Consider the following 27,626-nt stretch of genomic DNA (forward strand, 5'->3'; position numbering starts at 1 on the left):
CACTTTTCCCCGGAGTTTTTTCCCCGGAAATTTTTTTTCTCCGGAATTTGCGGGGTCTCGGCCTTTTCGACATAGAAAATATTCTGGAAACAACAAAATGCAAATGAAAATTGAGAAAGTCTTCGGTCCATATCAAGTATTTATTGCTGAATAGAAATGAGAACTAATAAATTGCAACTATTAGCGAATGGGTTAGATTGGAATAATTTAGGTAAGACAACAGCGTGATACTGAGTGTGAAAAAATTCCGAAAAAAGGCAATAATAGTACATAGGGTTTCAAAAACAGTGGGTGAAGTATCATTTGGAGGATGTAATGATCTCAGGGAGAAGAAAAACGATTCTACGAAATGTTAGTAAAACGGGGAAGATGGGGATGTGTAGTTTGGCATTGGGAAATGGAAAAAAGAGATGATACCGAAAAAAAACCTAAAACCGGAGGATCTAAAAAGTAAATGTATCTCGTATTGACTACACCAAACAAAAGAAAACAGAATTTAAAATTTTGAAAACGCATGAACATGATGGTTCTACCCTGAGTAGATTGGAGCATAAATCGAAAAAAAATAGTTGGGAAAGGTTCACACACAATAGACAAACTTTCAGAGAAAATGAGGAGAACAAATGGGAAGAATAACAACTATGAAACGAATAAAAGAGAAAGGAATTGAAAAATTACAACTAGAAAATGGCACTTTTGTAGTTTACTTCTTTGCTGATTTAAGCAGAGTAGACGGCGATGATGTGGACGAAGAGCTGCGTTCGGGAGTTGGTTCTGAATGTCCACTAGTACGTGGACGTGAATGAGCTCGAGAAGATGCAGAGGACGCTGGACGCGATGCAGTTGTTTGGCGGGAAGAAGACGGGCGAGATGAGCCAGGAATAGGACGAAGACGCCTTGGATAATCGAAAGCGTCGGCATCTCCTTCCATGAATGATTTGGCAGGGAACTGAAATAATTTAATCTTTCATGAAGTCGAAGGGAGCACAAAAAGTTTTCTTACCGGATTATGAGTCTTCAGATAGAATGCGAGGGCCTTGTAGAGAAATTGATATTGTTGTTCCGTCTGCACAAGACCTGACCGATAAGTTCTGACATACTTGACCATTTTGAACACATCCATCGGGCACAAAAGTCCCACTTTCTTGACTTGAGTCAAAAGTGCATCTAACACAAGAACGGTTCCAGTTCTTCCTATTCCAGCGCTACAATGAACCACGATTGGTCCTTGTGGTAGAGTAGCAGTGATCGGTTGTGCATTGAAGTAATCATATTCACGATCGACGTCTTCTAGGAAGTTGAGGACGGCATACGGATGCAATGGACAACCATGATCCGGCCATGTCAGATACTGCAATTGTCGAACTTCTCGAACTTCTTTTCCTTTCTTGATCAAGAGTGTACGCAGTATGTGACTAACGCCTTCCGCATTGAGCTCTGCCTCTGGTACTAATCCTTTTCCAATTCTAATCGCTCTCTCTTTCTCCAACTCGACTTTCACCTCTTCAGTCACAAGTCTTTGAACTTTTCTCTCGATAGTGCAAGTTACAGTAATCTCCCCGTTTTTCATTTCCTTGTTTACTTCTGTTGGCCAATATCTCGCACATTTCTCTTTCCGCTCATTCTCCATAGTTGGCATAACGATGACTCGAGAGTTCTCTTGCCAAACCATTTTCCAGAAATCGACAATAGTGGAATCCAGACATCCTTGAGTGGCGATAAATGATTTTTCACAAGCGAAAGTGACATTCTTCGTTCGCTGACTGTTTTCAAACCTGACATAACTAGCATTGATATAATCACTTCCAGGAGTTTCCTTTTTATCATTTGGTCCTGGTTGGAGAATCACTCGAGTATGATCAAAAGGAACAATATTTTTGTAACGATTTTTATCGGCATTGACAGGTCTACGTCCTTCTCTCTTGGACAAATATTGCTCAGCTGGAAGAGCTTCTTGTGAAAGGCGCTGAAAAAAAACAACTTTTAAAAATACAACAAATTCCTCTTCTCTTACATCAAATTCTTCAGAAATCCCCGTCTTTTCCATCGATTCCCTTGGATTTAGTGGCCGTCGGACAATTTCGAAACGGTCACAAAATAGATCTGCTTCGATGAACGTGTTGAAAAGTGGCTGTAAAATTGAAATTCACAAATTTGAAAAGGTTTTTTCGACTCACCTCTTCCAAGTACAAAACTCTACTTGCTTCTCCTTTCTCCACAATGGGATTTTTAGAGTAGGAATCGATGAGTATCCAGGCTGTGTTGAATTTGGCACGATCTCCGTCAATGTTGTATTTTCCGGTTAAATGATCTTGATAGATGGTCAAATGAACCACATGTCCTTCGGTTTTTGCAGATATAACCATAGCACCAGGAATGTGTTGACTAGCTCGCAGCAAATAAGTTCCGTTCTTCTCATTCTGAAGCAATTTGTTGGCACTGCTTGCTGGTAAGTTTCCATGCCACCATCGATAAAGTTGCGTACGCCGTTGCTCTTCGGCTAACGGCTCCAGTTGATACGGCACGTGTACAGGTTTTTTGAGCTCAAGAAAGAGGCCATTCTTCTCACGAAGCTTTTCCGGAAACTCCATGTAAAACTCGAGAAGTTCAGTAATTGAACTGAACTCATTAGGAGTTGTCCGTTGATCGTCGAAAATGCTGAGCATATCATTTTCAAACTTCATCACCTTGATATGAAGGATCTTGTTTTCCGAAACTCTGAAACCATCAAACTTGGTAATCAGTACAATTAAATCTTTCATACCTGACGGAAATCGAGAAATTCTGCGGGTTCGACTCGCTGTATCGCACCAGAAAGTCTCCATTGTCTCCGTAATCCTTTAGTAATTGCTCGGCCTTCTCGCCATTGACACGGTAATAGTAATTATATTGTCTGAAATTGCGCACTTGAGTTTTATGTGATGATGTGCGATGAATTACCGCAGCGCTAGGCGTGGCATTTGCTTGATGAGAAGCAGTCAGAGGTGAAAGAGTTCGATAGCTGTTCGTGTGGAAGATATGCCTAAAAATTTACTTCTTTGTTGACAATCATGCATTTATAAGAGATTACTACAAGCACAATAACAATCGATACAATTAAATTTTTTTTATCGAAAGAGGAAGAAGCACGTGTAGAAATATGGATTATTTTAAGAGAGAATGAAGAAGCTTCTTGGCTGAAAGTCGGCATGTGAATATTCGGATTTAGTACGATGCTCCGAAATAACGGGCTGCGCTTTGTTTAGTGGCGCCAAGGCGCCGAGAATTTGTCCGCGCAAAAGTGCATGACGGCAGCTTTGAGATCGAATCGCGGTCTTTTTCCAAATTTTTTTTATTCGAACAAAAAGGCAAGAACACTTCAAATACCAAAACTTCTAATAGAAAATACAACCTTACTAGTAAATTAAGTGTAACCTACATCAAAGAAGACAAGATGATACATCAAATATGCAAGAAAAAAGAGAAAATCGAGAGAGAAAAGAGAAGATAAATCACATGATATGAAAATCCGGATTAGACGTGTCGCGAGAAATCGATTCGGTCGTCGCCGAGAATTTTGCGGAATTCACGATTTAGAAGTTCGTCGAGGTTCTCTCCGTCGTGCGAATACTTCCAACTGTAAATGTGTTCAGACTTTTTTTTGTTGGTTCTTATTTTCCGCCCTCGTCTTGCACTTTGCGTAATGAGACACTCATCTCTTTTTTTTCTAATCTCATTTTTCTTCTGGTCTGCAAACGGATACATACAAATCTTCTAGATTTTTTCTTTTTTATGAATGCGAAACCTCTCGTTTAGTGATCATAGGGATCACATTTAGTCTGGCACGAATTTTGAACATTTGAACGAAACAACTCGTTATCAGAAGACACAAGAGTTCAAAATTCCAACAAACGAACCTTTGCTCTTCTGCTAAATCATATCTTTTGGGACCAGACAGTGGACTTGACAGCCAAATTTGCTTGTTTGGAGATTGTTTGTTAATTACATAGGTTCCTAGAAAAAGAAGACGTTCAAAGTTGGCAGCTACCTCCATTCTTACCGACAGTTTTCGAAACAGTCACAGTGAGAACTCCCATTGCATGTGAAACATCAAACTGATCAGACACTGGATAAGAATCAGCAATTTGATCAAAGTAATCAGACAATTTTTCTAAAGTTGAATCTGCAGCTGACTCATACTCATTCTGACTGAAAACTCTGACTGAAAACGCCCGACGCACAAAACCATTACGCAGAACATTTGTTAGCATCTGAACTTTCTTGAACTATCTTTGATATTGTGTGAAGCGAAATGATAATATTGGGGGTATCTCTGAAACCTGGTGGGGAAATATAAAAGAGAAAAAAGCAAAGAAATTTATGAAGTGTGCAATAAAACACTTATTACAGAGGCGCTGGTAGTCCAGAAATAAAGCTACCCGTAATATTTGATGATTAGGATGAAGAGAAAAAAAGAGACAGATAAGAAGATAACTGATTGAAGAATGATGTGACCCGGCGTTTGAAGATTCAGATGATGTGGTGGTGAGGGTTGGGACGAGTTGATAACTTTTTTGGGAACAGAATCACAGAAAACAATGAGCGATGTGTTTTGGTAAGAGATAAAAAGTGAAAAGAGGCGAGTATCAAATTGGACCATCAACTATTTTGTGGCTGAATCCGACCACCCCATGTCAAATGGAATACATTGTTCCTCCATCGAATCGTTGGTTCCAAAAGTGCTTTAATAAATACAAGTGGCGCGGAGAGCTCTCGGAGCAACCAGATGAGCAGGAATTTTCCGGCTGAGAATCCTAGACTTCCGTTCTGAAATAAAAATGTGTTATTTTCTAAAATCTCAAAGTTGATCTACCTGCATACTGGTCATTAGTGAGTAGTCCATACTAATCCAGTAAATGGTATGGAGTATCAGAGTGGTTGTCACATTGAAACCAAGCAAATATTTGAGACTAAATGCCATAATAAGACCAGACGGGAAGCAATCCTGAAGTAAATATTTCATTTTTAATGCATGCATAAATGTTTAGAATTACCTGTAGCGGCTCGACAAGTATTATATGTGGGAGCATGGCAATTCTGAGCTTGACCCATCTGCATATCCTATCGAGGAACGATGAAATCGAGACAGAAGATGAGTTTTGTAGAGCAGGATGTGTGGAAATTGCTGACTTATATCCACGGTTAGCTAATTCTCTTCCAAAGAAATAGTCTTCAGCGAGATATCCTCCAAAGTTAGCGATTCCACCGCACTCATCTAAAGCCTCCTTTTTCATCATTGATGACATTCCCGTAGAGCAAACAAAGTCCATGCAGTTTCCAGCAAGATAAATCCTTCCGTGAGACGTTCCAAAGTAAAGTTGCTCAAATGCAGCATCGAAACTATCTCGATCCTTGCAATACGGGGCTTGTGTCACCAACGCCATCTTCTCATGACTCATCATGGTAGTTGCCATATCGAGAACTCCATCTGGGCGCATGAAAATTCCACTGTCGCTGACTAAAACTAGCGGGTAGCGAGCAGCTCGATATGCTGGCATCATGTTGTTAATTTTAGGATTCAGACCAACGTTCTCTCCTTCTGAAAACAGTCATCTATTTCTTTTTAAAGTAATATACGAAGAAAACTGACTGAAGAACATTTTGGCGTCGATGTCTGGATATTTGTTCATAAGACTTCTCACAACATCTACAGCCTCATCATTACTAGAATGGAAGCAAAACAGGAGTTCGAATTTATGATATTGAGTTGTGAAGAATGATTCGAGGTTTTGATAAAGATTTTTGTCTGTTCCAACTATGGGTTTTATCACTGAAACTCCGGGTAGTGAAGAATTAGGATTGACTTGGTGATGTAACCGGTACTTTCTGAATTCAGAAATTTCTTGAACGATATTGAATTTTAATAAAACTTACGAGTACGACAGTGCAATGATGTGTATCAGATAAAGACAAAAAACAAAGACGAAGCCAACGATGGCTGCAACTGTAGTGACATCCAAATGAGCGGCCATCCGCCTAGTACTGGCTATAAATGCAGGTGGTGGCTGTAGTCGGATCAATTGGCGGAACGGCAGCTCCAGCAATAAGAATGATGAGGAGCTGGATGTGGAGGCTGACGGCTGTGCCTCGGCCACTGCTGCTGCCGCCGCACCAATTATGGACGATGCTGATGACGCCACGGCTGAAATACAAAACGATACGAATTTTCAGAGATTTCAAATTCAAAGTGACGATTATTCAGAACAAATTCTAACATTTGTCAAACACTGAGAAATGAGGTCAAGTTCTTGTTAATGATTGCTAATAACACAAACTCACGCTTTAGAGAAAATTTGAAAAGATAGGTGAAAAACCAAATTTTTCGGCGCAAATACTGAATGACAGAAATGAGGTTTTTTCTTTGATTGATCAATGTATGCATATCAACTTATCAGGCGTTTCATGGGTAAGAAGAAAAAGGGAAAGGAGAGTTGAGACACGTTGAAGAAGAGCAAAAAAGGAGTTGTGGAAGAATATCGGACGTTCTATGTGTATGTTCTTCCAAAACGAACATAGATAAGAAAAATCATTCTTCTCTCCTTGTATCTATTTCTTCTTCTTCTTCTTCTTCTTTATTACTTTCTGCCATAGTTCGGTTTTTTGTTGTATTTACACACTTGCACTGAAAAGGCGCTAACGACAACTTTGACAACATTTTTCTAAGTTAGACTATCACATGAAAAAGTTTTGTACGGGGCAAAAGAAGGGGACTGGAACAATAAACCTCTTGTATTATTGATTTATACTGACGACGAAGAAGAAGAGAGGAGCTGTTAACAAGAACTATAAAATATGATGAAACTGATAATGATAACTATGCGTTGTCGATTATTCGAGGATCAAAAATGATAAGGAGACTGCTCCGCAAGTTTAAAATCAGGAGAGTTGTTGGAGCGGTCATTATCAAAAATGACTCGTCGGATTCTGATAGTTTTCAAACTTTAGAGTCTAAAGTTTAGACTTCCACCTCAATTTCTTCAAAAAAAGATCAAAACATCGATAACTAGGAAGATACCCATCTAACCTTAATTCAGAATAGGGTGATCGTTTTGAAAGAGATATCCTGACCATAAATTGGAAATCTACGATTTGAGACAATGTTTACTGACTCCTCATAATAACAACATAATCAAGTTGCTTTGCGGGAAATTCAATAAGAGCTCAATGAGAGACAAAGAGAGAGAAAACACAAACAAGCTTGTTTCAACGTAAAACGAAAATCCAATGCTGATCTAACAAACTTTCAAAAGTTTTTGAAAATTCAGAATGATGAACAATTAAAAAAAAAAGGTCTCGGAAAAAGTGATGATTGGCAAGACTAGTTACCCTGAATGCCTTTTGTTTTGACGGGGGACCGATTAACGGTACAAAAATAGAGAAGAGCGGAATGGTTTATGCAATAGATGCAAAGAATTATAGTTTTTGGAACTATTTCAGCTGTGGCGAAGCGAAGGAAAAAAGTTACTGAAAACCGTAGTTTAAAAAATCTGATAGACTAGATAGAAACATGAAAGAAATAGTAAAAAAGAAAAGTGAAAATGGTCAGTGAAACCAGTTATTTTCGGAGGGCGGCGAGCGAGACATGAAAAGCTGGCATGAAAAGGTTTTTCTCGAGTGAGAGAGCTTCCTCTTCTTGTCGAGTTAATTCATAAAACTACAATATTTGTGTGTTATTTTTTGCTTATTTTCTCACATATTGTTTTAGTTCCAAAATTTGAAAAAGAAGGTGTTTTGTTTTTCTATTTTTCAAAGTGTCGCTATTCTGCCGCTTCGTCGAACTCTCTGAATCTATCGCATTGTTTCTATTGCAGCTTAGCAACGAGAAGCTGAGGCCGTATGCAAAAAAGTGGAAAACCATTTTCCGGTTTTTAGAAAATCGTTTTCCGAAAGTCTGGAAAGGATTTTCACCGTGCTTTTATTAATTTTTAGTCATTTTTTAGCCCAGAATCCAATTTAAATTGGGAAAAAAATATTTAAAGACTTTCAGAAAACCGTTTTCCAAACATCGGAAAATGGTTTTCCACTTTCTTGCATACGGCCTCTGGACCAACGGGAATCGAGAAAAATGGGGAACATAAACTCACTTCTAAGTACAGTCGTGTTGCTCAGATCCGTGGCCACTGCTCTTGCCGCTTCCATCGAATGAAAACAAATACAATTTGGGGATTAAATGATTCAAGGTCGATCTGAAAATTGAGAAAATTAAACAACTGGAATTCTTGAATTTTTTTTTTCAATTTCAAGCACTTAAAGAAAGCATCAACTATATAAATTTCGAAACTCCTAAAATTAACAAAACGGAGAAAACTGGAAGAAGTAATATATAAGGAGGGAAAGGCATACATGAATCAGAGTTTTCTCTGCGTCTCTCAACGCGATAACGATTTCTAAGCTTCTCCTCTTTCTATTCTCTCTTCATCGTATTATAATTTTTGGGGTTGGAAAACATATAGTTAGTGCTGCGTAACTGACAAGAGGAAAACCACGCCACCACCTTCTTTAGTGGAGAATTTTGATAACAGAAAAGGGGGTCTTTTTAAAAAGAGCAAAAAGAGGGGAGGGGTGGAGTGAAACACAAAAATTCTTCTATGGAAACGTTGAGAGAGAAGTGAAGATGAAGGAAAAACAGAGAAGAATCAAAGTGAAAAGAGCAAATATAGTAGATATGTAAACAATTTGGAATAGGAGGGAAGAAGAGGGAAAAGAAGAGAAAATACGGTCGTGAATCACGCATCATAAGGCATTTCACCGAACAACAACACAGACTGCGCAGGAGAGCTCAGAAGTGGAATAAGGTGCATAGACAAGCATGTTGATATTGGCAACATTGAATACATATCTTTTTAAAAGAGCACTTTTGTGACATTTTTATGACTTCATGCTCCGCAGCTAGCAGCCTAACTCGTCCCAAGCTTCAATATCTACTTTCCAGTACACCTGAGTCAGAAAAATGTCACAAAGTTTTTAAAACTGCAATTTCTATGCATGTAAATATTGAAAAAAAGGGATACAACCTAGGCAAATCTGAGGAACTATGGTAAAAGTATTCAACACAATTTCAGATAAAGGAGGTTCCGTTTTACAGGACCCATAAATATCTAGAAGATTCTTTCTGGCGACTGGAATAATTTCGAAGTTGATAAGGTTGTTTAAACTTAGGAATCTTTTATATATACTCTTCGCTTCTCCAGAATATTCATTGTGTCATGTTTTCCATCTCGTGAGTCATATCAAAAACATTGATTAGAGCAGAAATCACGAAAAGATGTGATTTAATATAAGAGGGTTTAGATAGGCAAACAGACATGACGTGGCAAAGGGGACACTATTTGGAGTTTGATTTGTAAAGAGCAGCTACTACATACAAACTACAAAACCCGAATCATTTTGTTCAAAATATTTTCAAGCTCTTACCTTTCTACTAAAACTTCTACTCGCAGTATCCAACTTCCCTCTCATGCGTTCTTTCTAGATCTGTTGAGAAATAAAGATTTTTTAATAAATGTTTATGGTTCGAAAAGTGACAAGAACATATATTTTTATTTAACTGATGACCGACAGTTTTGAGGGTTCCTAGACGGCGAAAAATGTTCGTAAAACTTTCTTTATATCAAAATTACATAAAATAAATAGACATCAGAGAGCACCCCAGTTGCTGTAAACTGGGTTATTGGGGAAAAAATACTCTTTTTGGGATAGAAATTCGGAAATCGGTGTGTTAAGTGCACAAGGATAATAAATATCAATCTTCAGCGCCATTTACATATAAAATCATTTCAGTAGTTGTAAATCACTTACAATGAATCAGTAAATAAACATGATATGGCAAGGTGGGTGCACAGAAAGTGTATATAATCTATATATAAATATTATTGAAAAACCGGAAAACAAGGGGCTATTTTTTGACGAGAAAATGGGGGAATCTAATCACAAATGCGTCGAGACATCTTCAATGAAAATCTATCACAAATTTAGAATGTACTGAGGGGCGAAGTTTACGAAAGGGGAAAAGAATAATTGCATATTCAGTAATAAAGGCATATGTTTTTAGAGCCCTTCATTTTCAGACGGAGGTTGTGGAAGATCGGGCTCTGTCCGTGGAGAGGCCACTTGAGAAGCGGCCACATCAATCTTAGCAAGTTGCAACCGGTGAATCGTTTCTCCAAGTTGCTTCTCTAGATTATCAGCTTCAGCAGAGACGTCCAGTTGAACAGCATTATCTTGGGTTCGAGAGATCAGTTCTTCAATGTGATCTACGTTGATCTGAAAACAAAATATACAATAAATTATCCATTGTAATGTTTCGATTACCTCAGCGCATTTATCTTCGTAATAATAGATATAGGCCGAAAGAAGTTGAATGAACAATTGTTGTTGAACTAACGGCTCCAAACATTCTCTGGCAATTTTTGCAGATTTCCTTAGAATATCGACCACTTTCTTTCCGTTCCTCATCTTATCGCCATTGGTTTCTAGTGTTTCCCCATGCCAATAAAGGGAAGCAACTGTGACAAGAGACCTCACTTGGTCTGGCTTTTTAAACATTTTCGCAGCAGCAAGAACTGTTTGATTGGCCAGCGGTTGCCAGTTTTCTTCTGGTAAATGCGTTGTTTTCAGAAGAGTTCCCACTGTCAATTGAAGACATCTAACACGATCTCGCGAATCGACAACATCGTCTTCGAGAATGGACAATGCTTTCGAAACAAACTCGTACACAACGGTATGATTGTCTTCGAACAAAACACGGTCTGCTGTGATAGCTCCCTGAAAAATTTTTAGGTCTACAAATTGAATTATAACTAAAATACTCACATTAAGATACAGTTTCATAGGCAATTCAGCCAGTTCAGCTGTGGAAACAAGAGCACCGATCGTTCCCATGGCACAAACAAACATTTTTCTGATCTTCACATCCCACTTCTCATCTTCATCTTTCATATCAGCGAATTGCAATACCAAACGGTACAGTTCGAAAATGATTGGTGGAAGTGTGTAACGAAGGCGATGACGACCACCTTCTCCAAGAACTTTCCGCGCACTGTTGAGAAGCTGAAAGTGGGCATGATCTTATGATAAGAATCTAGTAAGCATCAGAGATGTCCGGAATGACTTTTTCGAGAAACTTAATCTGGAATGAATCAATTTTCTCGGAAACTGGACTGAATTAAATTCGCTGAATGAAGAAAGGACGGAATCCGGACATCTCGACAAGCATCGAAAACTAATATGAACTGAATGCGAAAACACTAACCAAAAACTGTGAATCAACGTCATCTGCTCTAATCAGGTGAAGTAGTCTCGCCACCAAATTCTGTTCGTCTGCGAACTCTTCAGTTTCATGGGAGCTCTCCGGTTGTTTCTCTTGATCTTTGAGTAATGCTGATATAAGCGAGAAAGCTGCATCAACATCCTCCTGATGGCGCAGAATCGTTTCTTGTTCCAACATATTTTGCACCATATACGCAGCGATATTGCACTGGCCACGATAATCAAAATAGTTCATGACTTTGATGTATTCTGGGAGCTCAGAAAGACGCAATACATTTTTATACTCATCTATCGGTATGTTCAGGAGCTTTGTGAGCTCTCTTCCGACTTTACCGAAAGCTTCGATGCTGAAGTAATTTTGATAATGTTAGTATTGTCAACTTGACTTACTCTGTGATTCCCTTTTCTTCGATCACTTGTCTCAAACCGAGGAAAGTCATGTTTGCATAATCCAGACGATCCGGGTAACACTTCACAGCAAGGGAAACTAGGGAAACATGAAGAGCAACGATATCATCCATAGGCATATCAGGCCGGTTTTTAATCAGATTTGTCGCTTGCTCGCTAAATATTTCGAACAACTGCATTTTGGTTGGGGCAGGCTGTCCTTCGATAGACGAATTTGTGTAGAGAGCAAGGCGATCGACAAGAGCGATAAGAAGTATCTTGATGTTAACCTCTTGTTGCAGTTGTCCGCAAGCGTTCAAAAACTCGTTCAGCGTTGCCAGGTGGAAGTCATCCGCAAAAACTTGAATAACACACTCCATCAAATATTCTTGAGAAATAGTGTCTCGGCAAGAAACAATTTGCTCCAAAATGCTAGGCAGAACATCTCTGACATACATTTCTTCAGTGAGCGCTTCCAACTGAGCAAGACGAACGAGGTTCGTCCCAACGAGAATTCTCAGCTCCAGTCTGTCCTTCTCACGTTTCTCTTTTTCTTTCGACGGACCTTGATGTTGCATCCGAACCCACAGTTTGTTCATCTCGCCAAAGTTTATCAGAACAAAATCGATTGTGTCTTCAACAGTTCCATCTCTTGGTTTTAGCTGGGGTGTTCCTTTTGGAAGAGTACTGTTGTGAGATAAAAGCATTTCTTCTGTTTCCGGGAAATCCGGCAGAACTGATCGAGTGCACTGCATCAAGTAGTTGCGCAGAAAAAGACCACGAAGTGGATGTTGAACACCGCGACACATTTCCACAAGATCTTTCAGAATCTCTTTGCGTGATCCGAGGCCACATTTGATAAAGACGCCACCAATGGTTACAAGAAGGTACCTGGAACAGGAAAATCATACCTTTTTCAGGAAAAAAGCATAAAAAATTCAGGAAACTTACAATCTTGGGATGATAGCGGAAGCATATTGAACGCACTCGTAAAGATTACTCAATTTGGATGGTTCTTGAGCAAACTCTTGTATAAGATTCACTTCCAGGCATTGCAATTCGTGCATTGTGTCCATATCTGGCAATATCCGATTTTATAAATAGAATGAGAGATAGCGGGTAACTCACATAGACGATAGTAGAACTTTGGAGATAATTCTGAAGTTCTCATCTCATTGAGCATCTGTAGCGCATGTTTTAACGCGTCCATAGTTTTGCCCTGCAAAACAAAACATCGTTCAAACTAATAAATTGAGTTTAAACAAATTACCTTGTCGAGACATCGTTTCATCTCGAACGATTCGGCTTTAACCACACGAATCGACTGGTCCAGAAACTTTTCCTGGTCGGTCGCATTGCCCGGATTATCGTACATTCCGAACTGTAAGACTGCTAATAAAATCAAAAGAACGAAAGGTTCTGTGAGTCATTAAATTATGAAAACATCGTGCAATTGTATCAGAGGGAACTTGCATTGAAACTAAACATTCTCTGGCGAAACAAAATCTTTCGTTCGAGTGCGATAGAGCGCAACTGCGCTGGAGAAATTTGACCTCGGAGACCCCGGAAATTCCGGGGAAAAAAAACTCCGGGGAAAAAAAAACTCCAAAGTGGGCGGAGTTTTTTTCCCCGGAATTTGCGGGGTCTCTGACCTCGCGAGGAAAAGCAAAAAAAAACAACAGAATTCTCTTGCACTCAGGCGATTTTTTATTATATTTCGAGTTGACGACACATAGATTAAACATATAAATAAAACTTTTGAACAGCAAGTTGTTTTGCTTCTCGACGATTGCGACTACCCGGAATCTGAAAAGTACAAATATGAGACGTCGGGATGTTTACAACTTACTTAGGGCTACATAAAAAGCTATATTCGCGAACTTCGGGAATCGGTAGCGACGCTCGTCCGCACTTCATAATGCCCTTCGTGAAGCCATCGAATCACTACTTTCTTGATAATCTCGAGAGAACCATCTCTACTGTTATCTAAAAACTTTATGTTCTGAATGGATTTCTAAACAGCCAGTATACCACAATGTTCACTATCCGGCTCGTACAATAATGTGTCTTTGCAGTACCTGTCGAGCTTCTCAAATCGGTCTGAATCAGCTATTCAACGAATTGAAACACTCGCCAGCATATCATCTTACCAGGGGAACAGTTTACATAATATGTCTGAGACATGTTGGCGGGCAAATGAATCGACTTTTCTTCTCTTACGCTTCCGATCTTTATATCCGTGCTTCGAGAGGAGTACTTCTTCGTCGTAATCAATGAAATCTCGAGCATTTCTGAACAGAACGATGAATTAACGTTAAGAGTTCGATGTTCACCTGGTCCTGTTTTCTCTTCAACTTTTTCATTACGATCACAACTCGGCGATTCACTTTGAGTTCTCAGTGGAGTCTTTCGATCATTTTCGCGAAGTTCGACACTTGGCGGTTTCACAGGCGGCCCCCAATCCTCTCGGGTATCTGTCGGCTGCCACCAGCTTTCATTTTCAGGGAACGTCTGAGAAGAAATTCTTCATCATGTTCAGTGAAACTTACACACCTCCTGGGCAGACGATCCTGGCTCATCAACGAAGCCCTGTCCTGCATCACTGAATCGTCCCAGCGTTCCCTGTGGCCTTGCCTGACATCGTTTCCCCGAGTCCATTCCGCCGACTGTCGCGAGTCTGTGAGTTCATTAATAGAGAGGTATTTCCAATTGTATAAATTTGTTGCAAAAAAGACATTTGAAAACATTTCCCGACCTAAAAAACAAATAAGAAAAAGAAGATGAAACATGTTTTTTCGGGCTGTGCAAAACCGTTTTGATAAATTAAAGGCGCATAGTGACACGCGGTGGAATTGAAGCGAACAACAGTACAGTTGTTATGTGGATTTACGGAGTCTGCTCCGATTGATAATTCTGTGAATTCTCATAAATATTCGTGTTCAACATTTATTATCGATAAATAGACAGTTAAAAATATTGACGTTGTCATTTTTTCTTCGGTTTTGCAACTGACTTCCGTTGCTTCTGATTTTTGGCATTTGTCGCTGGTTTCTTTCCCTTCGTGTTCTTCGTTTTCGATGTGCCCTTCGATTTCTTGGCTGGTTTTCGATTTTTTGCAGTCTTCTTTTTTGGAGCTTTCGGTTTTGCCTTACTCTTTTTTGGTTTTGGTACGCCGCCTGGTTTCTCGCAGATTTTCTTTACTGCTCCCGTGTCCGAATCGTAAACCAGAACCTCGTCATCAGAAACGGCGGGTGATTTTTCGAGCTCATTGTCCTCAGAAGGAACAACATCAGCAACCGAAGCGACCTGTTTTTCCGCTGCTCCTTCGCTTATAAGCGACACATTTTTTATCGTACTCGAATTCGTTATCGCAGAACTGTCGGCCGTTTCGGTTGCAAGGTGAGTACCATCTGTTTCGGTGGTAATCGCTTTTGTAGAGGTAAATAAATCAGCTTTATCTTCCCCTACTGGATCTTCTTGTTCCATGTTATCATTCTTCTGGCTGGATGATAATTTTTCCAACTCGTGATCAACTAAGTTGGGATTGAGTTTCTGTAAAAATTCGGGCAACAAAAGTAACACTTATTATAAACCAACTTTTATAAGACTGGCTCGATCGGGTTTCCCAACATCCAACAACCAGGCATAAGAAGAATTTGAATTATCCAGGATCGCCCCATGCAACGTGACACTTGCTGTGATCAAGATTTGTGTCAGCAGCATAGCACAAACATGACATCCCAGAACCAGAATCATGATAAATTCCGTTATGTACTGATTGGGATAGTTCAGAAATAGGTAGGCAATATCCAGTTTCTTGACGCATCCTGAATGATAGATAAATTCTGGCCCCAAAAGTTAACAATTGCTTTACCATCCTTGTTGAACCATTTCTCAGTTATATTCATCGTGTCCCATCCATCATGAAGAAGCTGTGTTTTTTGAGAGCACAAGATCGATTTGCAGCAACTCAATGGTACCCCGCAGTATTCCCATTCATTGCATGGCCAAAGTTTTGTTTGGGTTGGCAGCCTCTTGTCGATTTCGGACAAATCCACAAAGTCGTCAATTGATTTGACTCCGCAACATGAATATTCCGACTGAAATTAGCTAAACAACCAACATTGCTAAAATAAGAACTAACATGAATACGATCGATAAGTTGACGATGACTTCTCGATTCTCCATACATGGAATAGCTCTGAATTTGCATCAATGGATTTATATACACTTTAAAAAATATTATATTATGGTCTAATTCCTCAAAAAATTTGGCCCCTTTGATCACTCACACTCATCAAAAGATTGGTCATTTTAGTATCAAATTCTGCTGATATTCGAAGGGATAGTGTGTAGCTCAAGACACACAGAATGAATGAAACGAAAGTGAGGTAAATGGGTAACTGAAAGACAAGAATTGACCCATATCCGGAATTATTTCTCTACCGAGTAAGATCTAGAGCCGACGTGGAAATGATCACTTTCTTGGGAGACGGCTACATCTAGAACTATTACCAAAAAAGAAACGGAGAAGATCAAGAGTAGCGAAGAGATAAAGTTGGAGTATAAAAAAAGAGAATCTTCATTCCAAAGCCACTCGGCAACTCCAATATTGTAAAATTCCAAGAGCTTATCGGTTTTTAGTAAAATTTGAGCTGATTCTAGAAGAATTAGAACGCCAATCAAAATTCCACTGCTTATTCCGATAATTTTCCGACAATTTGAAGAAATACGCATCAAACAAACAACCATTTCAAACGAAAAAGTTTATGTCAAAATCAAAGAAAAGAGCCAAATCAAAAGAAACGAAGAAACCACGAAGATTACGCGTAAGATTAAAAATTGAGGTCGGGGCCGTTTTTTTCAGAAAAAGGATCTCGATTGAGTATCTGGAGTACGAGCCACTTTTGGACGGCTCCCAAACACAGCGGTGTAGTCATCAGGGCTGCTGAAAAAAAAGTGATTTCTAAAAACTAAAAGTGATCTTTAATAAAAACTTACCTTGTCGTTTCGACAGTATAAAAGTAGGAAGATAGAACAATCGTTTCATTTGAACCTTTGAAATCACTATTATTATTATTGTTGTTGTTCTTTTCAGATGGAGGTGATCCACGAGATTCTGATGCTGAAAAAATCAGTATTTTTGATCTGGAAAATTTCGGTTAATTTGGTATTATGCAAAAAATAAAAATCCATTTGTGGGGAAGTTCTAATTAAAGTTCCGCTGGCAGCTACTTATCATTTTGGGATGTTCACACTAGTATTTTTCTAGAATTCAGAAAAATATTCTAGAAAAGATTACATTTTTGAAAGTTGTAGTTTTCATGAAGCAGGACTTTATTGTTGTAATTTTTCATTCAAGTTTACCCAATATGCTTATATACCGTATACCCTCATATAGGAGCCCACCCAAATAGACATCTTTGAGCTAAATTATCTCGATTCCTGAAAAAGATATAAAGTTTTTGTCAACTGACAAAACATTAATGGCATTATGATAAACAATTTATCAGTTTATAAAATTTTGATATCTTTCACAGGAATCGTGGTAATTGAGGTCAGTGTGCACGTATACGATGGGCTTGTATTCGAGCTTTGAGATACGGCATGTTCAATTTGAGCTCAATTGACTCTATACCTACAAAAGATATCAAAAATGTGTGAACTGACAAAATATTGGTGATATTATGGTAAACAATTTAGCAGCTGACAAAATTTTCATATTTTTCACATGAACCGAGATAAATGAGCTCAAAGTTGACTGTTTGGGTGGACTTCTATTAGAGCAAGTACGGTAAGTGCTAATTTTATACATTTTGTTCAACACAGTATAAGTAACTTCAAAGAATTTTAGAAACCGTTTTTCGCGATATGAAAAACAATTTAATATTTAAGGTTATGAAGAAGATTCCTTGAAACCTGTAAAAGAATGGCCCCTAAATTTTAACTTTGAGGCAATTTATCTTGGTTCCTGTGAGAGATATAAAAATTTGTCAACTGATGAAATGTTTGTTATAATATCAAAAATGTTTGGTCAGTTGACACATTGTTGATATCTCTTATGAGAATCGAGATAATTCAAAAACTTACGCTTTTTATTCAATGAGAGTCTAGATCCACTTGCTGCCTTTCTTCCCATAAACTTCTCAATCAACGGAGTCGCTGATTCTGATAATTCCTTCTTTAACACAGATGGTGCTTTTCTGGAGGTCAGCTGAATGTGCCTTAACGCTTTCATCTTCTCCTTTTCCACTTTTTCTTTTTCTCTCCTCTTCCTATTCTCCTCATCCTCCTTTTTCTTATTTATCTCATCCTGTACTTTTTTGTATTCCAATGCTCCATCACTCAATCCAATATTTATCATTAAAGGTCTTCTTCGTTCAGTTTCAATCACGAATGTGTGTTGTGAAGTGGCTGTTCCAATCCGCCCATCTCTTCCAGTTCCTTTTCTTCCTCGAGCACTCATTCTCGATCCGATTTCCTCTTTTGTATCTATTAGTTGACCACAACTACCGCCAGCTGTCTCTTTATAGGCCTTTCGGATGAGCAAACGAGCACCGCTGAGCTCGTTGGTCGATGGGCGCAGAGGATCAAGAGAGTCGATTTCTCGTTCACACGAACTTCCGCACTGAAATGATCAAGGTTTCAAAGTGATAAGTCATAACAGATAACGGATAGCTATTTTTCATGAAACTAATCAAGTACTGAATAAATATACTTTTAAGCTCTGTCCATAAGTAAAAAAATTAATCCTCGATATTCCAAAAGTGCAAAAAAAATGATACAATTAATTTGCACTTATACATGTATCTGACTTAACAAGTACCAAGTTTCCAGTGGGAAACGATGTACTTTTATAAAATCAGAAAACCAATCACCTACTGTGAATTCTTCAAATGAAGAATTCCCTATACATGTCCTTTGAGCTCGATTATTTCTATTCCCTTGAATGGCATCAAGAAGTGGTCAACTGGTAAAACGTTGGCAACTTTACGAACAACATTTTATCAGTTGACTAATTGTCTATATCTTTCATAGGAATCGAGATAATTGAGCTCAAAGTCGAAGGTTTGGATGGCACTCTATTTTACTCGAGTGTTTACTGTAGTAGACCATTGCCCACCCAAACCTTCAAGTTTGAGCTCAATTATCTCGATTCCTGTGCGAGTTATCAAAAATTAGACCACAGATAAAATGTTTATCATAATATCAGCAATAATTTATTAGTTGACCAATTTCTGATATCTTTCACAGGAATTGTGATAATCGAGCTCAAAGTGCTCATACCGTTTTTCAAACTGCATATTTAAGCCTGCCCCATACGAGAACTTGGAGCTCAATTTCCTTCAAAATATATCAGAAATTTGCCTACTGATTAAATATGGGTGATATTATGATAAACAATTCATTAGTTGGTGAAGCTGAACATACAAATATTCAAGAGATAAACATTCATCAGAAAACTTCAGGACCAGCTATTACCAGGGAACAACTTAACTCACCTTATCAGTGTCTCCATCGGTTGGTGTTAGTGGAACTCGATTGTAGTCAACTTCTGAAACGAATTATTTGACCCTGTTTCCCCTTTGAGTCTGGAACCTTGAGTCTCGAAGACTGTATCCCCCAAAACCACCAAAAACGTGTCTGCTCAGACCGTCCTGGTACCCGGAGAGCCCAGGCGTGAAGCATGTTCAGAACGCTCACACTTGAGGTCTCAGGGAACAGGCCGAAAGCATCTGATACATATAAACCAACCAAAAATTCTAGTTTTAGGATTTTTTAAAGGATTACTGTAGTTTAGAAATAGGATGGATGGAGTTGGAATGAACCGGTTGCGGTCCGGATGGAAGACTAATAGTTAGAGTGACCGGTGTGAGTCTCTGGGAGCGATTGGGGCGGGATGGATGAACATGGGAGGAGTAGAAGAAGCAGCAAACAAAGAAGGGGAGGAGGATCGAAAGTAGAGAAGTGAAGAGACTGGGTCATTCGGCCGCTTCGTCGTTATTCTTTTTTTTGCTGCCGCGGTCCTTCACCGCGCACTGGGAGAGAGGACAGAGAAGCGGAAAGCAGGCACACGCAGGGAGCACGAAGGGACACGAGCGCGGCGCCCCGCAAGCCTTTCCGTGAGGCTGGCACCACCACCGCTTGGCGACGCGTCCATCGCCGCGACGAGAGAGAATGGCGCTACGCAGAGACGCAGTCAAACGCCTCGGTCCCTTGCAGTACTGGGAAACACTGCGTCTCTTCATCTTCTATTGTCTATCGCTGGGCAGATAGATGTTAAAGGCGACTGTTTCAGGGGGGTAGAATGGGAAAACGAAAGGAGAAGCGGTGAGAAGCGGAGTGCGGAGTGGAAGAAAGGGAAAAGGAAGAGGATTGAAACGAAATAGACACAGAGGTCGTGCAATTTTGATTGTCCCCTGTGCCCATTTCAACTGGACAACCACGGCTGGTACACATATACTCACTCCCTAACATTTTTGAAATTTGTCGTTGTTAGGATGAGGAACAAAAAGAAGTAGAATGATGGGGGGAGTATGAAGCGGAATGAAAAATAGTGGGTGGGAAATGGAAATCCTACAGTAAGTCACCTGGTGAAAAACAGGGAATACCGTATTTCCTCTAATAGAAGCTCACCCAAACCGTAAACTTCGATCTCAACTATCTCGGTTCCTATGAAAGATATCAAAAATTCGTCAACTGGTAAACTGTTCACAATAATATCAAAAATGTTTGAGCAGTTGACCACTTTTTGATATCTTTCACAGAAATCGAGATAACTGAGCTCAATGCGCACGTATAGGGTGGCATTGTATGTGCACTTTGAAATACGGTATGTTCACTTTGAGCTCATTTATCTCAGTCCATAGGAAAGGTATCAAAAATTTGTCAATTAATGAAATATTGGTAATATTATGATAAATAATTTATCAGTTGACAAAGTTTTGATATCTTCCACATGAATCGAGATAATTGAGCTCAGAGTGGACTGTTTCGGTTGACTTTTTAATGAGACAGGTGGCGTACACTATTCGATGTGACAGAAGGAATAATTCTGGAGATGGTTCGCCAATGGCAGTTCTAAATGGCGCGGCGTCCCTAGTCATGCATCTTCTCTGGGTCTCCGAATTTCAAATGCTCTCTAATCAGTCTCTTGGAACACAGTGAACACTCTTCTGACTAAAACTATCGATCTCATTTTCTTGGCAGTCTCATCCAATCCAACAGTTTCTCGTGATTTTTCTATTCACCAGAAATAGACAAATATTTTCGTCCAAAAGAATACCAAAAAGGGATACTGTAGGTGAGAGGCTAATAGGGGAATATATCAAGGCACAGAGGAAAAATAGAAAAAATTGGAAAACAACTGGTTTTAGTTATTTGCTACAGAAGAAAAAAAAATCAAAATACGGAGAAGGCCAACAATGAGAACAGTTCGATTATTATCAAAAAAAAGGCGGAATGGGCAGGACACGGCGTATTGTGGGAGTGTGTTGAAAGTGAAACCACCCGGTTATCACTGTCAGGTATTGTGGAAAAAAGAGAGTTCTCATTTTTGAAATTATTTGGAGGATGGTGCTTTTCTTACCCCAATTGCCCTAAAAACCTATAATAGAACGCCCCTTATCTTTTACTTATGGAGCAATTTGTCTCGGTTCCTGTCAAAAATATATGATAAAGTTGTCAACTAATAAATTGTTTATCATAATATTAGAAGTGTTTTGTCAGTTTCCACCGTTTTGATATCTTGCATAGGAGCCGAGATAACCGAGCTCAAACTTGGTTTTACGGTGTCCTTAATTTTAAATGTTTTTAAATTCTACGAATTTACCAAATATCATGTAATCAGTTATTGTAATCAGTTATTGTAAAATATGATTTTGATTATCCGTTTGAAGTGGTGATTTAGCTTCTCTCCAAGTTTTCGAGCATAGTTATTCTAAAAGTGGCTATGCCACAAAATTGTGCACTATTTAATCTGATGGATCTATTTCTTGAATTCAGGAAATTCTGGTACAATCCCCACAAACTCATATACTTTTTGGAACCATAACTCTACCGTAAACACTCTAATAGAATGACACTGAATACTTACACTTTGAGCTCAATTATCTCGATTCCTGTGAAAGATATCAAAATTTTGTCAACTAATAAAATATTTATCATAATATCAACAACATTTTATCAGTTGACAATATTTTGATATCTCTTACTATTAGAGGAACCGAGATAATTAAACTCAAAGTTGACGGATTGGATAAGCTTCTAATAGAGCCACCCACTCTCTGAAAATTCCTCTCTCTTCCATATTTGTGTTCATTGCGCCGTGACGTGGTGATGGGCAAAATAGCAACATTGGACTTCCTTATAGAGCCGTTTTTTTTCTATATTTGTTTATGTATTTTTTCCCGCACGGATTCCAAATCGAACGCTCAGTTTTTTATGTGCAAACGAGAAAGAGAAATCGTTTCACTTTTCTCTCTCATTCTCCATTTCGTATTGCTCTCGGGCGCCGCGTCCAGGCACCCGCCTGCCCCTCTTTTTTTCGGTAATCCATCACAGAGAAAAGTAGAGAAATGAAGAAGGGCGAAAGTAGTGAAACCAATTGGTCACCTCTCGCAATGGGGGGTTTACTGACCGACTGACCTCAATTTGTGCAACGGAAAGCGAGAGAGAGAGAGAGAGAGTTGGGGAGATACAAACGAAAACGAACAATGAAAACAAACAAGAATGTTTGGGCGCCGCGCCTATTTTTTGGTTTGAAAGAGTCAAAAAGAAGGGAAAAATAGACAAAAAATAGTATCAAATAGTTGACAGAACATGGTTGGATTATGTGTATAGTAAGATGCTTTCGTTTTCTTGGGATCCAGTTTTTCTTCCCATGATGGCATATCTAACCAACTTATCAAATTCTCCCCAAATTTCACTACTTTCCACTCACCTTGATGAACAACTGCGATTAGAAATGGCACATGTAGGTTGCATAGCGGGCATGTTCTTCGTGTCTCCAATCGGATCCGGATCGCTTCCAGAAGTTTCGTATCTTTGGCGCGAAGACGGATTCTCGAGCAGGAAAGAATCGAAAGGAGAAGAGTGTTGTACAGGGAACATGAAGGCTGAAAATAAAAAAAATGTGAGGAAAGTGTCTAGAGAAAAGAGAAGATTGAGAACGTTGGGGATGATTGGCTCACACTCGAAAATTGTTGTGGAATGAGAGGAGTTTCGATTTCTAGTTAAGTTTCTCGAATGGTGTGTCGAAGGGACTGTTGAAGAGAAATACACTCTGCAATGTTTCACAGTATAGGAGTTACTTTGTAAGTTTTGGTGGCCTAGAAACCCCCTATTTTGGGCTATTTTGGGCCAGGTTTTCGAAATTTTAAAGAAACGGACTTTTAATCGAAGTGTGATAGCTATTCCAGGAAAATTTGATGGCCTAGAAACCCGAATTTTGAATTCATAGGCCACAAAACTTATAACCACTGTAACTTGATGGAAAATCAATATTTTTGGAAAACTGTCAGTTTTGTTGTTTTTTCTTGTTTAGTGCTTCAAAGTGAAATGAAATATGGTCTAGAAAACTGCAAATAATTTTTTGGCTTTCAAGTTTCGGCTACAGTAATCTCATTTTGATGAAAACGGAACATAGCATATCCTTTCAACTTTATCATTAACCAACGTGCTCAAATTTCATACTCATTTCGAGATATGAAAGCTTCACTTGTCAGTTTTTAGCTGCAAATTACCGTATTTCCAAAAATAGAATCCCAACCAAACTGTCAACTTTAATCTCAATTAACTCGATTCTTGTAGAAGACAGCAAAATTTTGTAAACTGATAAATTGTTTATCATAATATTACCAACATTTTATCAGTTGACAAAATTCTGCTATCTTTCACAGGAATCGAGATCATTGAGCTCAAACTTTGATTTGACAAAGTTTGGGTTGCTTCTGTTAGAGCAAATACAGTATATTATATTTAAAAAGCAAAGACAGTATATATTTATGGAAACGGCATCACTGGAAAACTTTACAGAAATATTACTCCAAAAAATTTGAAAACAAGATGCTCTCATGTTTGTTGCAACTAATTTTTCTAGTCTATTAGAAGAGGAACTTCCAAGCTCTTACCAGCGAGCCGGTACCACTCACCAATCGAAAAAAAAAACATTTTTATAGAGAAAGACTAGATTTATGGGACCGAGAGAGAAAGGAAACATGAAATGTAGAGGAATTCGTACAACGACTTGTTGGCTCGTGAATAACGAATGAGAAGGAGCGTCGAGGGCGCCGGCTCCTTACACGGCTCCTCATGGCACGAGAGGAACAAGGAGAAGAGGACGAAGCAAAAGAGATACCTAATGAGGAAAACGAAAGAAAAAGAGTGGAAAGTGAAGAGAGGAAAAGCATTTCAGAGCATTTAATTAAAATCTGTGGAGCAGAAAAATCTGGAAAATGTTTCCGAGAACTTACACCATGGGACATTTTCACAACTAGACTGGCAACTGAATTGGCGATAGAATCGGCGAGTCGAGTTATGAGAGGATGGCTTAGAGGCTGAAAACAAATAATTAGATCCATTACAATCTGAATATAAGTTTTACATTTGTGGATAGGTTAACGATAAGTGCTGCAAGGTATTCAAATGCATAATTGTTTAATTTCTGATCTAAATGATTCACTGCCCATTCTAACATTCCGTTTTGAATCAGCTCTTTTTGACAAGTAGCTCTGTAACTTTTTGAATTCGAATGAATGAATCATCAGAAGAAATTACCGTATGCTCATTTTCTGAACACAAGCAATCAGCTGGTCATGGGTAGTAGATGGAAGTCTCTTTCCTCTCAGAACAGCTATCAAGCAAGGAATGAAGGTTTTATGGTGGACTGAAAATTAAGGATGTAAAGCAAATTCAAAGTTCTAAGCAAACCAGTAAAGTAGCTTCGACCGGCTGTATAACTAGCCATCGTATTGATGAGACGAGCCATCTGCTCTCGAGAATCTACACCATCCGCTTGGATGACACGGGAAAACAGGCTCTGAAATAAATATGAAGTACATAAAAGAAGAGAAGGAAAGATCTTACATTTTTCTTAGATTTCAGCATTAAGACGTCATGAGATACCATCCATTCCAACGAGTCTCGAACGTACTCATCAAGGGTGGCAACTGACATTTGCTGAAAAATTAATAAAATCAAATGTACTGTAGCAACAGAGTCCAGAATAAATAGTCGAATTTCAGAAGTACACAGTGTCCATTAAAAAAAAAGTACTTTACAGTTGATTTTCATCATTTTTGTCAATTTTAGGAGCTTACCCCCCCCCCCCCCCCTCCCCCCCTTTTGGCCAGTTTATACTGAAAACGTGAAAAATAGGTGTTTGCCAGAAATGGGCAGGTAGCCGAAAAACTATTAAATTTCCGAAAATTCTGTGAATGCAAAGATTTCAATCTAGGACTGTTTTACATCCTCCAAAGTTTTCAAAGTGATCGGAAATTTGACAGCCACTCCCAATTCCTCTGGAAATGGTCAAAAATGGCTGAAAATCAAATGAAAAATACATTTTTGTATATATCTCGGTACTGTACATCCGGAGGGTCCTTCAGTTAGAGGGGGCATTTCTATTTTTTAGGCAAATTTTTCCATTAATTGTGATTTCAATAACCGGTAAATTCTCGTTCAAAATTCATAAAAATCTGCCATTTTCACTAAAACTGTGCATTTTTTTTGAGCAAAAAAGTGTTCTAACCGACTTCTGAAAAACTGTGGAATTTCCGGAATATTTTTAACCGGAAAAATACATATCTGTTCAATTCCTAACAACACATTTTAAGGGGGCCCTTCTAATACAGGTTTTACGGTAGTCGATTTTCAGAAATATAGATTCCTTAAAAATTTATTTCGTCTACCTGTCTCAATGCTTGCAAAATCAATGCCGAAGATCGAGCCGATGGATGTCCTCCAATCAAATTCACCAATTTCTTATCATCTATTTCTCGTAGAAGACAATGAACAGTTCTGAAAGCAATCGGAACTGCTTCTAATTTTTTTAAAATAAAAACTTACACATCCTCACTTCTGCTCCTTGCTCTAGGATCCGGTGGAGTTTCTTCGATATCTTCCAGTTCTGATCCACTTCCTTCAAAATGCATTTTTAGATCAATTTTTGTATACAATCCTTACTTTTTGGACATGCTATCGTAGTAGTTGGACGTTGTTTTGAAGGTGGTTTTCTTGCCGTTGGAGGCTTCATTTCACAACTGAAACGGAAACGTTTATGAGAAAAAACATGTAGACAAAAAGTCGAGGAAAAAGAGAGATGCTCAATAGAGGACAATTAATTATAGATAAGCTTGAAAAATGCAAGAAAGAACACTATTGTCTTTTGTTCTGCTACTTTTTTATGTTTTCTTCTTTTTTTCGTTTTTCTTGAATTCCCATGGAAAAAAGTAATAAGTCGAAAATGTAAGAGAAGAATGAAATGAATAAAAATACGGGCGGCTCTCAAAAACGAAAGTAAACGATTGTGTGAAAAACGGAAACCTACGGAGCAATTATAGCTCCAAAAACTTGTCGTCGCCGGCAAGCAGCTCACGAGAGTAAAAAAATTGGAGAAAGACACCTTTGACAGGTGTTTTGAAATCTCATGTGAGGAAAAAAATGCAAGAAGAAGAAGTTGATAAGGGAGATGTTGAAGGATTCAAAAAAGTATTTTCCGGTTAATTAGAGCCAAGACAGAAGAGAGATATGGATGCAAAAAATGTTCAATGAAGTGTGACTGAAAGATTCAAAGGACAACAATTTTAGTCTAGAAGAATTTCTCTGAAAATACAATTAATGCATTAGATAGAGAAAAAGTGTAGCGGATCAAGTACACGATTCTGAACTTATTATACTTGCAAAAGGAATATTGGTTCCTGACGTAAGTGTGAGAAAGTGCAAAACACCGAGCCTTAATACAAACATGTAGTTTCAGGTTAGACATCACAAGAGCACAAGGAATATGCAGAATGGAACTAAACCTTAAGATCTTATTTATGAGATAAAACATGAGAAGATTTAAAACTTCACAGAATGATAGGAAAAAATAATCTAACATGTTTGGAATAAGGCAGCAGAAAATTGTTTTCCCGAAACCCTGAATCATTTTTGCTCTAACCTTGATAAAAAATATAGTTGATTTTCTTAATTTTAACAATAAACCAGCTAGCTGGTGCGCCTTCGGCGAGATTTAGTCTAGTTTTACTGGTTGGTAGCTCCGCTCCTCACTTTTTCTTGAAGTGTAGCGTATTAATTTTTCTGGTACAAAAATGGTAGCTGTGGAAGACCGAATGTCCCTCACCGACCACTACAGTAACCTAAAAATCATAGTTTTTCCGTATTTACTGTTTTAGTTTTTCATTGCTTTCCATCGATTTTATTTATCGTAAAACCTGTAATAGAAGTGCCACACACTGTCATGTTTGAGCTAATTTATCTCGGTTCCTGTAAAAGATATCAAAAATGTGTCAACTGATAAAATGTTTGGTACATTATGATAAACAAGTCATCGGTTGACAACATTTTTATATCTCTGATAAGAACCGAGATGAAAATGAAAATTTTTAGGTTACGGTAGTTGTCGTTGTAGGACCTCCCGCCGGTGCTTTTCTTCCATATCGCCGATTTTTTGTACTAAAATAATTACAAAACGGCACAAGAACTCAACTAGTTCATAAAAGTGAAATTGAAACCAGAGAAGTTGACTTCCAGAAAAAAAAATCTATAATAAATCAAACAATCTCGGTAAAAAGTCGCAGCAGATGTGCACTCCACTTACATCTCTTGCGTAAATGCTGCACATCTTCCGCAGTTTCAAGCCAAAAATGTACACTCGGTAAAAAGTCGCAGCAGATGTACATCAATTTAGGCGATCGCAACAGATGTGCAGC

At 38.6% G+C, this 27,626-nt stretch overlaps 6 protein-coding genes across 6 annotated transcripts; all 6 read right to left on the minus strand.

Annotated features, from left to right (window-relative positions):
• Positions 1-703: 703 nt before the first annotated feature.
• Cbr-ptp-2 lies at positions 704-2,960 on the minus strand (the record flags this gene model as incomplete). Its single annotated transcript, XM_045242525.1, has 5 exons — positions 704-949; positions 989-2,131; positions 2,178-2,718; positions 2,765-2,893; positions 2,941-2,960. 5 exons carry the CDS (start codon positions 2,958-2,960, stop codon positions 704-706), a joined length of 2,079 nt encoding a protein of 692 aa, XP_045092272.1.
• A 553-nt stretch (positions 2,961-3,513) lies between these two features.
• Positions 3,514-4,250, minus strand: Cbr-frh-1 (the record flags this gene model as incomplete). Its single annotated transcript, XM_002630785.1, has 3 exons — positions 3,514-3,616; positions 3,897-3,993; positions 4,040-4,250. 3 exons carry the CDS (start codon positions 4,248-4,250, stop codon positions 3,514-3,516), a joined length of 411 nt encoding a protein of 136 aa, XP_002630831.1.
• A 388-nt stretch (positions 4,251-4,638) lies between these two features.
• On the minus strand, positions 4,639-8,178 carry Cbr-cgt-3 (the record flags this gene model as incomplete). Its single annotated transcript, XM_002630784.2, has 6 exons — positions 4,639-4,806; positions 4,853-4,984; positions 5,034-5,578; positions 5,630-5,865; positions 5,914-6,181; positions 8,124-8,178. The coding sequence occupies 6 exons, from the start codon at positions 8,176-8,178 to the stop codon at positions 4,639-4,641; spliced, it is 1,404 nt and encodes a 467-aa protein (XP_002630830.2).
• Positions 8,179-10,086: 1,908 nt separating this feature from the next.
• On the minus strand, positions 10,087-13,069 carry Cbr-vps-35 (the record flags this gene model as incomplete). Its single annotated transcript, XM_045242526.1, has 6 exons — positions 10,087-11,088; positions 11,291-11,654; positions 11,698-12,585; positions 12,646-12,772; positions 12,823-12,913; positions 12,965-13,069. 6 exons carry the CDS (start codon positions 13,067-13,069, stop codon positions 10,087-10,089), a joined length of 2,577 nt encoding a protein of 858 aa, XP_045092273.1.
• Positions 13,070-13,431: 362 nt separating this feature from the next.
• Positions 13,432-15,886, minus strand: CBG25632 (the record flags this gene model as incomplete). The annotated part of the gene is made up of 9 exons (XM_045242527.1): positions 13,432-13,500; positions 13,607-13,680; positions 13,729-13,794; positions 13,845-14,205; positions 14,248-14,371; positions 14,708-15,246; positions 15,292-15,521; positions 15,569-15,794; positions 15,839-15,886. The coding sequence occupies 9 exons, from the start codon at positions 15,884-15,886 to the stop codon at positions 13,432-13,434; spliced, it is 1,737 nt and encodes a 578-aa protein (XP_045098167.1).
• A 671-nt stretch (positions 15,887-16,557) lies between these two features.
• Positions 16,558-25,948, minus strand: CBG02532 (the record flags this gene model as incomplete). Its single annotated transcript, XM_002630782.2, has 13 exons — positions 16,558-16,642; positions 16,696-16,819; positions 17,785-18,322; positions 19,197-19,249; positions 22,637-22,811; positions 24,168-24,251; positions 24,299-24,425; positions 24,472-24,580; positions 24,625-24,733; positions 24,781-24,873; positions 25,605-25,713; positions 25,762-25,834; positions 25,879-25,948. 13 exons carry the CDS (start codon positions 25,946-25,948, stop codon positions 16,558-16,560), a joined length of 1,749 nt encoding a protein of 582 aa, XP_002630828.2.
• Between the last annotated feature and the right edge of the window lie 1,678 nt (positions 25,949-27,626).

The sequence above is a fragment of the Caenorhabditis briggsae genome (assembly GCF_000004555.2).
Source record: "Caenorhabditis briggsae complete genome, chrII, whole genome shotgun sequence".
NCBI lineage: Eukaryota > Metazoa > Nematoda > Chromadorea > Rhabditida > Rhabditidae > Caenorhabditis > Caenorhabditis briggsae.